This window comes from Uloborus diversus, chromosome 2, assembly GCF_026930045.1.
Source record: "Uloborus diversus isolate 005 chromosome 2, Udiv.v.3.1, whole genome shotgun sequence".
Taxonomy (NCBI): Eukaryota; Metazoa; Arthropoda; class Arachnida; order Araneae; family Uloboridae; genus Uloborus; species Uloborus diversus.
In genome coordinates this window covers 82,152,184-82,167,570 of record NC_072732.1, presented here as the reverse complement: position 1 = coordinate 82,167,570, position 15,387 = coordinate 82,152,184, and the positions used below count along the sequence as shown (strand labels likewise).

Below are 15,387 nucleotides of genomic sequence, written 5' to 3'. Positions count from 1 at the left end.
ATCCATCTCATTGTGTTATAATAAATGATTACTGAATAGAATTATGAATATCAGTTGTGTTTTTGACGTGGTATATTAAATCGAATAAACATCCTGGAAGGTATGATATAGTAGACAATTAAAATGGAGAGACATTTCAAAAACACGGGGTTCAAGAAAAGTACTCGGAAATTCAGTCAGTTTCGATCCTTAGTTAAAATCTTTTCTTTGGAACGATTCTGATAAATTATTCTAGGCGTACCTTCTACAACCGAATTGTTTAGCGAGAAACTTCTGGCGGGGATAAAAAAAATAAATAAATTTAGATAAATTAAGGGAACAGAAACGTTTGAATTGAGAAATTAAGCAAAAATTCGGACAGAAGTCTATTTTATTTATTGCATGAATTCCGTCTGTTTTGCTGCGGTTTCATTTATTTGCTTTGTTACGTCTACTTTAAATAATTGAATAGTTTGCGTTATTGAAGTCTTAAACAAAGTTTGGGATGAAAAACGTTTTTGTGCCGAGAAATAAAACGTATTTTAGTGTAACTTAAAAGGAAAAGGAAAACAATATTTGCAATTTACTGAATTTATTTCAATTTCATTCTTTTAAATATTTGAAGGGCTCAGGGCAAGAATGTGATATGCCACATGATGTGAAATTTTCAGTAGGCCAATTTCAAACTTATAAAAAGTCTTTATAGAAATTTTCAATGGCATTATGCATTTCCCATTCTGCAATACTAAAACCAGATATTTTTTTCTTTAAATGACATGATCCATTGTCATGTTTATTTCAATTTTAGGTATGAGAAACAAATATTTTGATCGAAAAGTGACTCCTTGTGGCTTGTCACACTTCTGCTCCGAGTCCCTCATTGTGAATGAATCGCTTTACTACAGTGAAACCTGTGTATAACGATACTGTCAATAACGATAACCTGTGTGTAACATTTTTTTTTTTGACCCTAGCAAAATGTCAGCATGAATAATCAAACTATCTATAACGATAACCTGTAAATTACGATATTTATTTTAGGTCCCAACAGTATCGTTGTAGACAGGTTTTACTGTATTTCCCTTTTTGGCGATACAAACTAATAAAAGCACGTGGTGGGGGGGGGGACACCATGGCTCAGACTGTGCCACTGAAATGTTTAGTGTATGGGTGAGGGGAGGGGAAGAGGGTATTTTCTTTTCATTTGGAGGGCTCTCGTTTTGGACTGGTAGTGCTCCGCAACATTTGAGGGGATGCACCACCGCTGTTCCTTGCCAAAGGAGAACTCTTTGGGGAGTTGTTACACTTAAACCTTTAAAAAAAATAATTTTTCAGTTATAATAATGGGGGCAGGAATGTATTGAAGTGTAAGTACATTTATACTTTCAAACGTTATTTTCTCAAAACGCCAATTTAAAAAAAAAAAAAAAAAAACAAAAAAAAAAAAAACAAACTCACGTTTTTTTCCCTAGAGAGCAATTTTACATACTAGTTTGAAAATATAACCACATTTTATTCATGCGCTCATAATTATACTGAAATGAAACTTTTGCTTTCGGATGCGCACTTTTTTCTAAGCAGCAGTTTTCATTTTCAAAAATGATCTTTCTTCATTAAAAAAGTGTCTATTGGTGAAAATTTAATACAGTATAGCTTCGATTTAACGATACCCGATTGGTCCGGATTTGTTTGTATTAAATGTCTATGTTCCTTGATTTAACGATAATTTTTTACGGTCCCTTGACAATCGTTAAATCAAGGTTAAACTGTTGATTGAAAATTAAGTAAACAGAATTGCCTTTAAATTTCACTTCAGTAGACTCATAGATATATCTTGAAAGTACTGAAAATTGTGAGTTTCTATAATTAAAACCTTTTGCGAAAAAGATAAATTAAGTTTAGCAATTCAACATTACGCGTATACCGACTCCCTTGCCATAAATAAAAACAGCTACGTATGCTTTCGTTATTTAAGTAATATGACATTGCAAGTTTTTGCCTCAGAGAGAAAAAAACTCAAATAATTTGCTCATACAAGTGCACAAGATGGTCAGTTGTTTGGTTACAAGCAAAGCCAAACCAAAATGGCTACCCTGAAATAAAATGCTTAGCAATATATAGTAGAAAACAATCAAGAGAAAAACAAATCTTGCATGATACTAGGGTTTCCAAGCCCGCACCGAATTCAGTCCCGCGGGATTTCGGGATCGTAAGGGGCCAATCCCGCGGGATTGACTTTATTCCTCTAAAAATTAAATTTTAATGTCAAACAGAAAAGTTGTGCTTTTTAGGAAAGGCTGCCTTCATTACTTGAATTAGTTATCTTCTTGAATTCCGTACACCGATTGCAGAGCACTAAAGTCAGATTCTAATTAGTAATTATCGTTTGGTAAGCAAGAGTGTGCCGTTCGAATGGGATGGGAAAGGATTATTGCTCCAAAAATAATGCGCTTGACAAAAACAAGTGCTGTGGTTCCACTGCAGTTGATTTTACTGAAATTCAATAATTGTGGACACTTTGAAAAAAAATTCTCATTACTTGATCACCTTCTGAGAACTAGATTTTTCTTTTTTATGCTTAGTTTTTTCTCAATAACAGCAAATTTCGAACAATAACGATGTCCATTGGACATGTGTTTTTGCTGTTTCCAATTTAACTTGAATTGATAATACCCTTGCTGATTCATTAACGTTGGTCATTGTATCAGTGAATTTCATTCATTACAGCAAGGATGAATACTGCTTGATTTCACCGTTTCACCAAGTAGCGTCTCAGTAAAAGTTTTTGGACAACTTCGCTAATTTTACCTCCCACTTTAAAGATGTATTGAAAAACATGAACAGCTTAACTTACTGCACTGTCTTTCAAGTCATCCAGTGTTTCATACAAGTTTCTGTCGCCCCTTTTAAAGTCGTGCCGAATATACACAGTTCAGTCACATAAATGTGACCATGTGTCAAAAGCCAGAATAACCACCTTTCGCAGAGCGGACTGCTGCGAGACGTGCAGGGAGAGAGTCACTTAGGTCCCTGAAGGAGTTCTCTGGGATGTTGAGCCATGCCGACTCTAATGCTGTGGCCAGCTGCGCTAGATTACGCGGTTGAGGATCCGTGGCGCGAACAACTCGATCGAGATGGTCCCACCCCAGATGCTCGATTGGATTTAAGTCAGGTGAGTTTGCTGGAAAGGGGAGGACCGTAAACTTATCCTGGTGCTCTTCGAACCACGCACGTACACTGGCAGCTGTATGGCACCTCGCATTGTCCTGCTGGAAGATGCCATCATCCTGAGGAAAAACAATGCGCATGTAGGGGTGGACATGGTCCGCAAGGACAGATGCGTACTTGTATTGATCTACCGTGCCTTCCACAATGATCAATGAACCCAGAGAATGCCAGGAAAACATTCCCTAGACCATAATGCTCCCGCCTCCGGCTTGGACCGTTCCGGCAATGGTTGCAGGGTGGTTCCTTTCAGAGGTTTCACGCCTTATACGACAACGTCCATCTGTCCGATGGAGCATAAAACGCGATTCATCTGAAAACGCTACCTGTCGCCACTCAGTGGACGTCCAGCTGCTGTACTGGCGTGCAAATTCTAGCCTTCGTCGTCGATGAACAGCAGTCAGCATAGGTGCACGAACCAGGTGTCTGCTTCGGAGGTCCAGACGCAGCAATGTTCGCTGAATAGTAGTTTGGGAGACACATTTGGTAGCCCCTTGGTTCATTTTGGTGGTCAGTTGCTCAACGGTAGCCCGTCTATCTGCCCGAACGCATCTCCGCAACCGTCATTCGCCTCTGTCATCTATGGCCCGTGGTGCACCACATTTGCCACGTCGCTGATTTTGGACAGTCCCATTTTGCCATGCACGGTACACTTTTACCACGGCGGCTCGCGAACTGTTCACAAACTCAGCCGTTTCGGAAATGCTTCCACCCTTGGCCCGAAAGCCAATGATCATGCCTTTTTGGAGGTCGGATAAATCACTTCGTTTCTGCATTACGCCAACGATTGAAATGTTTTCCGAAGCCCTCACACACCCTTTATATACGCTCAACTGCACTGTGCTGCCGCCTGCCTTCTGTGATTGGTTATTAAACTCTGACGTGGAAAGTACGTGGTGGTCACATTAATGTGACTGGACTGTGTATGTCAGGTCTTTCATTGTTTTCTTCTTTGGAGTGCACTTTTTGTAACTCAAAGGTTTTGGATGCATTCCTTAAGATTAAAGAAGTGATCCAACATTGCATTCGGGCTACTCCAGTGGGTCTTGGAATCTGTAATGCATTTTCTATATTTTTTCTAAAGCGTAAATTACTGGATATTAAATTTTAGTGAAGGTTTTCGAAAATACTTATAAATTTTAAGCACTTTCTTGATTGCTGAACGTATGGAAACTGAAACCTCGAAAGAGAATACCATCACCAATTCATTCTGAGGAAAATATACTCTATTTTTATTGTGTTCTAAAATGGTAAATCCACCGCTGATCATATGAGACAAAGTTTTTCTTGCTCTTCTTGCAGATATACGAGGAAGGGGATTCAAACTTCACATGATGCTTGTGAAAATAGTCATTTTATGAGCGGCATAAGCGGGAAAATGCTTGCATGGAAAAAAATTTGCGAGATTCAAAATCCCGCGGGATTGAGAGCAAAATTCCGCTAACTATCCTGCGGGATTCGAGATCGGGATTTCAGGATTAGATACCCTACATGATACAGCATCGAGTTTTTTTTTTTTTATTTCAATTTACAAAATTATCATAATTGCTGATCCTACTGTGTTTGATAAATTAAATATCAATTGACATTGTTCGAAAAAAATTAGTAAAACTTCTTATGCGAGTGGTTAAAAATTATGATTCGCAAACGTTTGTGGGGCGGAAGTGATGAAGTTTTTTGTGTGACGAAAAGTCGCGCATTCGCTCTTTTCGACATCTTTCTTTCTCATTGTTCGTGGTTAAGTGTACTGCGTTGATTATCAACAGAGCATCTCCCAATTTAGTGCTTCCATGTAATACAAAAGTTTCACTTCTAACGTGATTCTTTACGGCTCACAAATAACTTTTCATCTGTTCATTTATTTTTATTTTATTTGGTTTTATTTTACTTGATTATATTTATCAATCTATTTAGAGAGACAGATGAAGAGTCAAGAGTGCATTCTGAAAAGGAACCAGCAGGCGAATGTAAATTTAGCTATCAACGGATAAAGGACTTCATTTTGCGAGAAATAGGCGTTCGGGAAGAAGAATTGGAAGATTTCTATAGTTTTTCCAAACTCCTTCATTCTCCAAGAGATCCTTCAAATTTAGCTCTTATTCGGATTCTGTATGGTGAGGGAAAATTATTTTAATTGTGTATTATTAGTATGTGCTAATTTTTTAAAAGCTCGTCATTTTGCATTCTAATTCATTTTGCATTTTATCTAAAATATGTCGTTACTTTTTACTTCTGATCAGAAAATATTTTCACTACAAGTTGAGATACATGTCACTTTCGGGCTGCATTCAACGCATCAGGAGAAAGACAACATTCGCAATTATTTTTTTTTTAATTCAATGTTTTATACCCAATCATCGTATAAATAAAACGAACTTGTTGCTCCCAATTACCAGAGAGAATTGCTCAACATAAAAACTTTAGTACTCCGTTCATTTCACACCTTGGTAGCGTACAAGACTACGCTACTTTTTAAAAAATTCGTCGTACTATTCTTCAAATTTTAATAATCCATATATTAATTTTTAGTTTCCTTCAAGTATTTTCGTTATTCCATATGAATTTCTTTCCTAGAGTTTTTTTAATTGAAAAGAAAATAATTCAAAATTAATAATTGTAATTTTTTTCTCATTGAGTTCGAGTTTACTAAAATGTCTTAACAGTATACAATTTTCTCAGGAGTGATGAAAAATGTTCCCCATACAGACCAACTTTGAACGATTAGCGTGAAAAGCAAGCTATTATCCAAAGGTTAAAAAAAGCAATCTGACACCTACAACACAAGTTTCGAGCATTTTGATCTATGAATTGAATAGCGACGTTTCAAAACTTGTTCTATTCACATTTGACCAAGTAAAATTTAAGCACGGCTCTAAGTTTTTGACTTTTTTTTTTTAAATCTAGTACCAGTTCACTTCAACACTGGCTATAAGCAAAAGAAAATATGTATTGAAAACCGATTGCAGGTACAAAACTGTCCATAATATATTCAGACGCCAAAACAAAACTCGTCGTATTCAAGGTGGCGTAACAAAACATAGTATTTTCAATCCTTTTCTTTTTTTTCAATTAAAATGCTATAAAATTTGTTAAAATGGATAAGATAAAATTTGTTAAAATGGATAAGATAAAATTTGTTTAAATGGATATGATAAAATATGTTAGGATAAAATTAGTTAAAAAGGATAGGATAAAATTTGTTAAAATGGATAAGATAAAATTTGTTAATATGGATAAGATTAAAATAGTTAAAATAGATAAGATAAAATTTATTAAAATGGAAAAAATTAGTTTTGAAGCGTCACTAATCAATTGTCGTCGTAAAAAATCAGATTCTTGCGTCATATTGCCTTGTAGTTGTCATTTAGACAAAGGAAATTGAACATATTATCAATTTGCAAACGCAATATATTTCATTTATTTTTCTTGATAAATGGAACTTAATATTCTGGGTGTTTTAGGTCTTCTGATGATAGTAGACACTCACCATGAACGAGGATTGTCGTCTGCAGATACTCGTTGGGGCAACCAATCCGAGTGCCGTTTCCCACTTTTTGATTTCTTAAAGCCTTTACCACTGGAATGGATGGTTATGGTATATTTACTCATGTTGGTGGGTAAGTCTAATCCTCTATTTCTATGCAGCATTTACTCTGTATTCATTGACGGGACCTCTCAACCCTGTGAGTTAGTGAGTTTTCTTATGATACTGATTTATCCTCAACAAGTTCGTAGTTTTTTAGTTGTTGGAATGACACGCAAGCTGCTTGGAAAGTTACTACAGACAAAAGATTGAAACGATGAGTACCTAAGACTGAACTCTTGCTCGTTCCTTCCTCTGTACCAGGGTTTTTCAACGGGGGCCATGTGGCTCCTTTGAGGGGCACAGAAAATTTTTAGAGGGCTACAGGAAAAAACATGAAAATATGGAGAATATGCAATGCCCTGATTATTGCAAAGGAGGCCGCGGCTGAATTTTTTGAAACTTGTTAAAATCTTTCGCGCGAGTAAAATATTCCCTTAATGCTAGGAAAAACCACTTTGGAGCAAAGTAACTCAAACGTAAGAGTAACATTGGCCCAAATGGCAAAAAATAAATCTATAAATAAATAAAAGGGTAATAATACTTTGAAACAAAGTGATCAGTAATCAAAAATTAAATTAAAAGAACTCTAGAAGTGTAAAAAAGGTTTCCACAGCTTGGAAACATGAATAGTCACAAAATTATTGAGGAAAATTCTAAAATGGGGCAAAGTAACCCGCGTTTACGGTAAAGTACCTTTCTTACTCTAAACATTCGCACGTTTAATTATTCAAACGGCACACATTTTTGTGGCTTCTCTGTAAAATATATTTTTAAACAGATCATAAAAACTACTAGAATGTATCTTTAATTTTAAAACTCATTCCATCTCATTATTTATTTCATTGATCACATAAAAATAAATCAAGTTTTATTTAACTATTTGTTTATTCATTTTGAATGTTAAAGAAATTATTACACGCACAAATATATTTTTCGATAGTAGTCTATTAATTTACATCTATTTCAGGAGCTGTTGGAATCATGCTAGGCTACCGTTACCGATTCAGCTGTCTGTGCTTTCTTATCCCCTACTGGTATATTTTTCTTCTTGACAAATCCCACTGGAATAACCACTCATATCTCTTCGGACTTCTTGGAATTCAACTCATGCTGAGTGGAGCTAATCGATGTTGGTAAATTACTGTTCAAAATTACTTCTTAAGACTAAATTTTACAATGCTAAGAGTTCACTCAATGTCATTTCCGAACTCAATGTTTGATACCCTGTAAGTGTTCTTAGAAATAATTCGAAGTGAAAACCTTTGTCCAAACATAAGATACTAGAGAAAAAAATGAAAGCAAATAAGGTACAACCGAGAGATTTTTCTTTGAAGCAGAAAGCTATATTTTGACTGCATGTAAAATGTGAAAAATTAAGGTATGTGTTCGATGCTTGTCCATTCATTTCTATGTTACTTTTTAAACTGAAACAGAGAACATCTATATTAAAATAAAACTTTTAACTAACAACATTTTTTCAACGCCGCTTCTTGGATAGCAAACAAAATAAAATAACATAAATTAAATAGTAACTTCTTCTTGATTTTTTTTTTTTTTTTTGTAATTACTACGACGTATATAATTTTCTTGAATTCACAATCGAAACACAATTGAAATACAATCAACTCCTTATAACTCTAAGTCCCAAGCGGAAACCGGCTAAAACCTTCGAGTTATTGGTAGCTCGAGTCACGGGAAGTTACTACAGCCTTCTCAAGAATTTGAGACCCAATGGAAAACTTTGAAATAAAGAAATATTGGAGTTATAAGGCTTCGTGTCATCAGAGTTGACTGCAGTTTTGCTTTCCTGAAGAGTTTAGTCCCAATTAGTTGCATGAAGACATACTTCTTCATGCATGTCGACTCAGGGCCAACGAGAGGTCATCCCAGCCTCTCGTTGGGCCCAAAGGGAAAACTGTCAAGGGGACCGCCTTGGCTCTCGGTTGCCCTGCAAAAAATTATACTTTACGAAGACTTGCCGGTGTATGGTATGGAAGACTCAGGAATCTGACAGAGGGCCGACGACTAACCAGCGAATTCTCTCCGCTCTTGACTGGAGAGATTGAAGTAAACGAAGAGGAAGAATTAGAATTTGAAGTCATAGACTCGTAACTCGCACTTTTAACCAGTTCGTTTGTGATGACATAAACCTTTGAAATTTCGTACCATAATAAATAATTTATGTAAATTGCTTTAAATACCATGAAAATTTGAATTTGACATCTTAAGATGAAATATTTACGGATTATAAATCTCAAAATCATATCACTTTTTCATGAAATGAAAGAAATATAATTCTGAGCATACTTTTCAATGAATCTGAACATACAGATGTAGTATTGAATAATGCATTTTGTAAAAAAGATAGAGGATAGCAGGAAGTAATGGGATAGTAATGTATTTATGCCGAAATAAAACGCGAAAAAATCTTTCTAGTTTGTGCATTAGAGATTGCACATTAGAATCAAGCAAGAACCAAAAGCTCTTGCATCTACAGAACAAGATATAAATGTTAAAAAATCTCATTTTCTTTCGGCATAAATGTCCCACTCCTTTTGTTGTTCCATTCATCCCCACTGCTGTTTGATATTTATACCATAAATACAGGTGAACTTTTGTGGAATATTTTCAGGTCACTTGATGGGAAATGGAATCCCAATATCAGGCACTCCCACGTTCCTCTATGGAACTATGCTCTTCTTAGAGGACAGGTATAAATAATTCTTTCATTTTAAAATTATTATTTTATTTTAATTTTCGTTCTCAGCTGGTTTGTAAGCTTAAAAGTATCTGTTTCTCAGTTTCAACAAAACATTCATATTAAAATTTATTAAATGCAGCATCGTAATAATGCAGCACAGTGGGCGCTGGTGAATTGAACCAGTGGTTGATTGAATCAACCACTTAAATGAATCAAATTATCAAAAACAGAACAAAATCCAACTTTAGTGAATAGCCTCATTATTGAATCGGCCGTTTTATGGAATCAAAACTGTTTCAAAGTGAAACAGGTGATTCATATAAGCGGCGGCCACTGTATAATTGTTGTTGATGATTTTTGTTTGGTTTGCTAGACTAAATCAAGAACAGGCTTTGTGACTATGTGGAGTAACTACTACACAGGAGTGCAATAAAAAGAAAATATAGGAATGGAAAGAATATTCAAACCTCCCGTCCCCCGCCACAGAAAAATTTAATTTGAACAGAACAGCTTCCAAAACAATAACTAATTACATGATGGAAAATTTGTCATTAACCCTTTATAAAACTTACTTTTGAAATTATAAGTATTTTTTGTGAACTATTAGAGAAACATTAAAAGAACAACTAGCAATTTTTCAGGACTTATTAAGTAACACTTGCAGTGGGGTTAAAAGTAGGTTATGAAAGATTTCAGAAATTTGTTTAAAGAATTTTGCTTACATCCAAATTTATTAATTTAACAGACCAACTAATATAAAATAGACCAACTGCTAGCTGATCTATATTATTCAAAATTAGGTTTACCATTAGGGCAACGAAATATCTTAATGTCCCATCAAATTATTTTTATGCAGTGAAAACTGCATAAAATCTTTGGGGGGGGGGAAATGTTTGAAATCAATATCTTTCTTTTTTTCCAATAAGTTGCTTCAGAAGATTTTGTTTCAAACACAAGAAAATCGACACAGCAAATCGACACTATTTTAAAGCTGCAACTTTTACATTCACTGCCGATTTTTATTTAATGAGATATAAAAATGTTTTTGGACGTAGTGGTGATTTGAATTATTTTATTTTATTGTGGGAGAAACATTTATCCAAACTTATTTTTCTCTCAAATGATGTGCATAAAAAGGTTTTGTAGTTACAATATTCGGCTCAAATCGTTCATTAAAGATAAAATCAACTGAAATGTTTTAACGAACAAGACATCACGACTATTGAAATAGAAATTGCAATATAAAATAGTCTTGTGTGTGGACTGTGGAATCATGATTTAATTCCTAACAAAAGAAAAGTGCAGGAACCCTTTACTTTTCAGAACATATATTTATGCGTAATTAGTCTGAAGTTCTGTATTTGATAAAAATTTAGCGAAAAAGAAAAGAAATACAGGATCGAGTTTGGATTAGGGGAACTAAGGAGGTTTGACCCATAGGGAAACTTGACCCATGAGAGTTTTTTCCATGGATATTTTGGGGAAAATTTTAGTCTAATTATTGGTTGACCAGTCACACAACAGTATTTTGCAGGGATAAGCCATTTCAGAACAGAATTATCAGTGGTTTTCAATAAATTTAGTGTTAAATGATACTGTACCTTAAAAGTAAAGTTTGAAGATTTTGGAATTTTTTAAATATTAACCTCTAGTTTTGAGGGCAATGAATTTTAAAATTATACTTGTTTTAGTCACTTTTTTGTGACTAACTATTGACATACAGTAGTTTTATGTAACTTTAATCTATGTTGCTAAAATTTAAGGTAAACAAAAGAAAGCGAACTAGGGAGCTTTGACACAAGCTATGGAGATTTAACCCAAAGACTAATTTCATTTTTTCGTTTAATATGACTTTCTTTCAATATAATTTTTATTTTTGAATAGATAACATATTGTAATTTAGGCCTAATGATTTGATTTTATTAATCTAAGTTGCTAAAAATTTAAGGTAAACAAGAGAAAGTTACTTAAGGAGCTTTGACAACAAGCTAACTAGGGAGACTTGACCCAAAGAAGCATTTGAAGTTTTTTCGATGAGTTTTTGTTTATGAATAGCCAAAATGTTGTGATTTAGACCTTAATGATTTGCTTTTGGTTAAGCAAAAACTTTAATATTGTGAATATGAAGGGGGGATTTTTTTTACTCAATGAATAACTAAAATATGTTGGTCTAATAAGTTATTTTTATTTGGCAAATATTAAAATACTAATGACCATTAAGATTTGTTTCTTATTAAAATAACGTAAAATTGTTTAGGTCTTAGCTGATAAAGTTTTGAATTAGACTTCTGCTTTTCTGCTGATGTGCAATAAGTTTAATTTTTAAAACAAATTGTAACACTTCACCTAAAGAGTGAACATTTGTTCATTCACTTTAAGTAACACTTATTAAAGCAAAAAACACCAACAAACCTGCGTTTTTGATTTCAATATCTATGAGTCTTCTTACATTCATGAGGGGGGATCATGTCTCCTTAGGTGTTGAGTCAAGTCTCCCTAGCTCTAGGGACACTTGACCCATTTGCAGACGTGATGGAATATAATCTTTTGCACCATTTCTACTAAGAATTATATTATTATTTTTAGCCATGATAATGCGCAAGATGGCAGACTATTTATGAATATTTTTTATTTCGTTCTAACTATTCTAACAAAAAAAAAGGGTCAATTCTTCCTAGCTTCCCCTATATATGTATTTTTATTTAAATTCCATTGACGAAAAAAGAAAAAAAAATTAATTTGAATTTTGACATTTTGAATTCAAATTATGTTTTTCGCAATCACGAGTGTGTGTATATAGCGCGTGGTGTGTTTGTGTGTGGGGGTATGTGTGTTTGTGTGTGGGGGTATGTGTGTTTGTGTGTAGGGGGTATGTGTATGTGTGTGTAGGCATGTGTGTTTGTGTCTGTGTGCTGGCATAAGTGTGTGGGTAGTTGTGTGCATGTGTGTGTGTATGTTTTTGTGTGTGTGTATGTGTAGGTGTCTGTATGTATGCGTGTGTGTGTATGTGTAGGTGTCTGTATGTATGCGTGTGTGTGTATGTGTAGGTGTCTATATGTATACGTGTGTGTATGTGTTTGTGTGTGTATGTGTTTGTGTATGCATGTGTTTGTGTATGCATGTGTGTATGTATGCGCGTGTGTGTAGGACGTGGATGCAACCTGGAGACGGCTTTCGCTAAAGGAGCAGCATCGTGAGGAGCCGGTCGACGGTGATGGTGCGGAGGGCGGCGGTGGGAAAATAAAATGATAGGACGCCAAGAACAGTCAAATGAAAGCAATAAGCAATCGTGATTGTTCAAAACAAAAACCTTCCACAAGAATGGGATAGATATATATACGATGCGTACAGTTATGTTTTATGAATGTGGTAATAACACCAAGAAAGGTCTCAGAAGTACACTAATAATACGCCAGTACCAGCTAAAAATTGTAGCCAATCGAGTTAAAATAGAATATCGGCAAAAAAAATTTCAGTGAGTGTTTATATTGAATTATATTTTTGCATTGTAATGGTACATAATTTGCCATCAAGCTCTTGTTATTAGATTTTTTTAGTGTACTTCATTGCTGGTTTGAAGAAAACCAACTTGGATTGGATTGGAGGATACTCAATGGAAAAGTTGGGGTATCATTGGGTTTTTGATGGATTCAGGTAAGAATAAGATTTCAATTATCAAAATAAAGCACTAATTTTCTTTCCACATTTCTTTAAGCACTTCCTGTGAAAAACGAGCGTTACATGAGCTAATTTATTCATTTTGTCACGGAACTGCACTTTTTTTTTGACGGAATGTCTTTTTATCATAAACTAGCTGCGTTGCCCGGCTTTGCCCGGTCTACCTTGAAAATAAAAATTGTGTCAAGTGACGTATATTCAACAATCAGGCGTAAAAAATAAATAATAAAAAGCATCATGATTTCCCTTCCAAACAATGACGACAGATATTAAAATACTTTAAAGAAATTAAATCCAGAAAGCTGGATTTAAAATGCGTAACCATGGAAACACAAAATAAAAAGAGTTTAAGGAATTAAAATGCGAAAGAAAATGGTTCACAGTTTGAATGGAATCGAGATTTCTTAAACTTGATTTAAAAAGGCTTGTAACTTTTTTTCCTTTCGAGATAAAAGCTTATTTTTTCGACCATAGGTCGAGTTAGATCTGGAGTAAAAAAGGTCGCTTTTTCCAATGGCGTCAAAAAGAAAGCTGTGGGACAACTCCTTCACTTTTTATTGATTTATTTAATGAAGAAAGTAGTGCCTAAATTTCAGCTAAGCCTAAAAAAAATTCGAGCTGAAAACGCAAATAACTCCCGCCGTAATAAAGTTAGAATATTGAAACAAATTACTTAGAACGCGGAAAATTCTACCCTTTCTAACGATATGTAATATTAATATGTGCAAGTAATTTTTCACCCCCATATTTGAGAATTTATTTGAAAATTGGACGTAAATTGGAATAAAAAAAGAACTATTCATCGAATTTTATTCGAACTGGTCTGCAAACCTTTTCAGGACTTACAGGAACAAATTGTGAAAATGTCAGCGCAATCGGCCGGGTAGTTCTCGAATTTTGCGAGTTCAAACACACAGACGCTTTTTGGAGATTTCATTTTATGCTATGTAGAGATTAATTCTTTGTTGAATCAAGAATATTTAATTTTATATATATTCTATTCACTAAATGCCTTTAAAATTTTCCTGATGACTACATGGCATCAAACTTTGTTTATTAAGTAGACGAAAATGTCAGAAAAGTTATCTGGGTCACTTGATAAGGAAATGGTATTTTAATCATGGGTCCCTCCCCCTTTTTTTTATAGAGGGCCCCCTTGCCAGGTTATGACTCAGGACCCTTCCAGTTTATCAGGACTTTGAAATGCACATAACAAAATTAATTTCAATCTCATTATTATCAAGTTCCTGCTCTATACGGACCCATTGCTGTAGCGCCTCCTGCCTCCTCCCCCGGTTTTTGCTATATGGTACAAGGCCATAGTTTTACTGTATGCGCCATTTTTATAAATTTTTATTTAGAAAATCCGGATTATTTAATTCGCAACTCCAATAGACTATAGGGGCGCTGCAGTCACTGTCTACTGGCGGATGAAGAAGGTAAAACAAACAAGTGCCGTAACTTATAACTTGCTTTGACGCTTAGTGAATGACAGTAATTTTTCATCGTGTTTGTGGGTAAGCTTTCTTTTCTATTCTTCTGAAATTACACTACACCAGAAACTATCTGAAGCCTGTAATTTACCCTAAAGAAAACACGTGGAATGGAATGTTTAACCTTTTTCTTTAGTACTATTAATCACCGTAAGGTAGCGTATTCGAGCTCTGGAGTTACGAATTTCTATCGTGCGTGCTTTGGCAAAGTAACGATGAAAAATAAAAAATCACTCACAATGAATTCATAATCTCAAATAATCAAGGTTCATTAGAAATTGCTCAACAATTCATGTAATATCTAAGCAGTCAGTCTTTTCTTCTCCTGTAGATTATTTCTGACGGATGATCAGATTACTTACTTCGTCGTACACCTCGGAGGATTTCTACTCGATCTGACGGTTGGATTCCTGATGCTGATGAGTTCTACTCGGCCATTTGGGTTCTTGCTTTGCGGACTCTTCAACTCAATGAATTCCAGAATGTTCTCCATCGGTAAGAATTTCACCAAACAAAGCAAATTTTCGCACTTGTACTGTCATCAGATGTTATAGGGCTAGTTGAGGGAAAAAGGACTCAATGTTTCAACGGAACGGCTTTAGCATAATCCCCCGGGTTGGCGACTTTTCTGCCTGGCGCTGAACTTGCGTAAACTATACACAAAAGTGAAATTTACATCATTATTTAATCTTCGAAAAAAGAAAGAAGGGAGAATAAAAAACTTA

At 34.8% G+C, this 15,387-nt stretch overlaps 1 protein-coding gene across 1 annotated transcript in view; it reads left to right on the top strand.

Moving 5' to 3' along the window:
• The first annotated feature begins 1,111 nt into the window (after positions 1-1,111).
• LOC129216381 (vitamin K-dependent gamma-carboxylase-like) overlaps positions 1,112-15,387 on the top strand; it is a 41,585-nt gene continuing 27,309 nt past the window's right edge. Inside the window, exons 1-7 of the mRNA XM_054850596.1 lie at positions 1,112-1,149; positions 5,119-5,318; positions 6,666-6,821; positions 7,758-7,923; positions 9,423-9,501; positions 13,039-13,145; positions 14,994-15,157. Coding sequence (XP_054706571.1) covers positions 1,112-1,149; positions 5,119-5,318; positions 6,666-6,821; positions 7,758-7,923; positions 9,423-9,501; positions 13,039-13,145; positions 14,994-15,157 — 910 coding nt within the window. The remainder of the gene's footprint in view (positions 1,150-5,118; positions 5,319-6,665; positions 6,822-7,757; positions 7,924-9,422; positions 9,502-13,038; positions 13,146-14,993; positions 15,158-15,387) is intronic.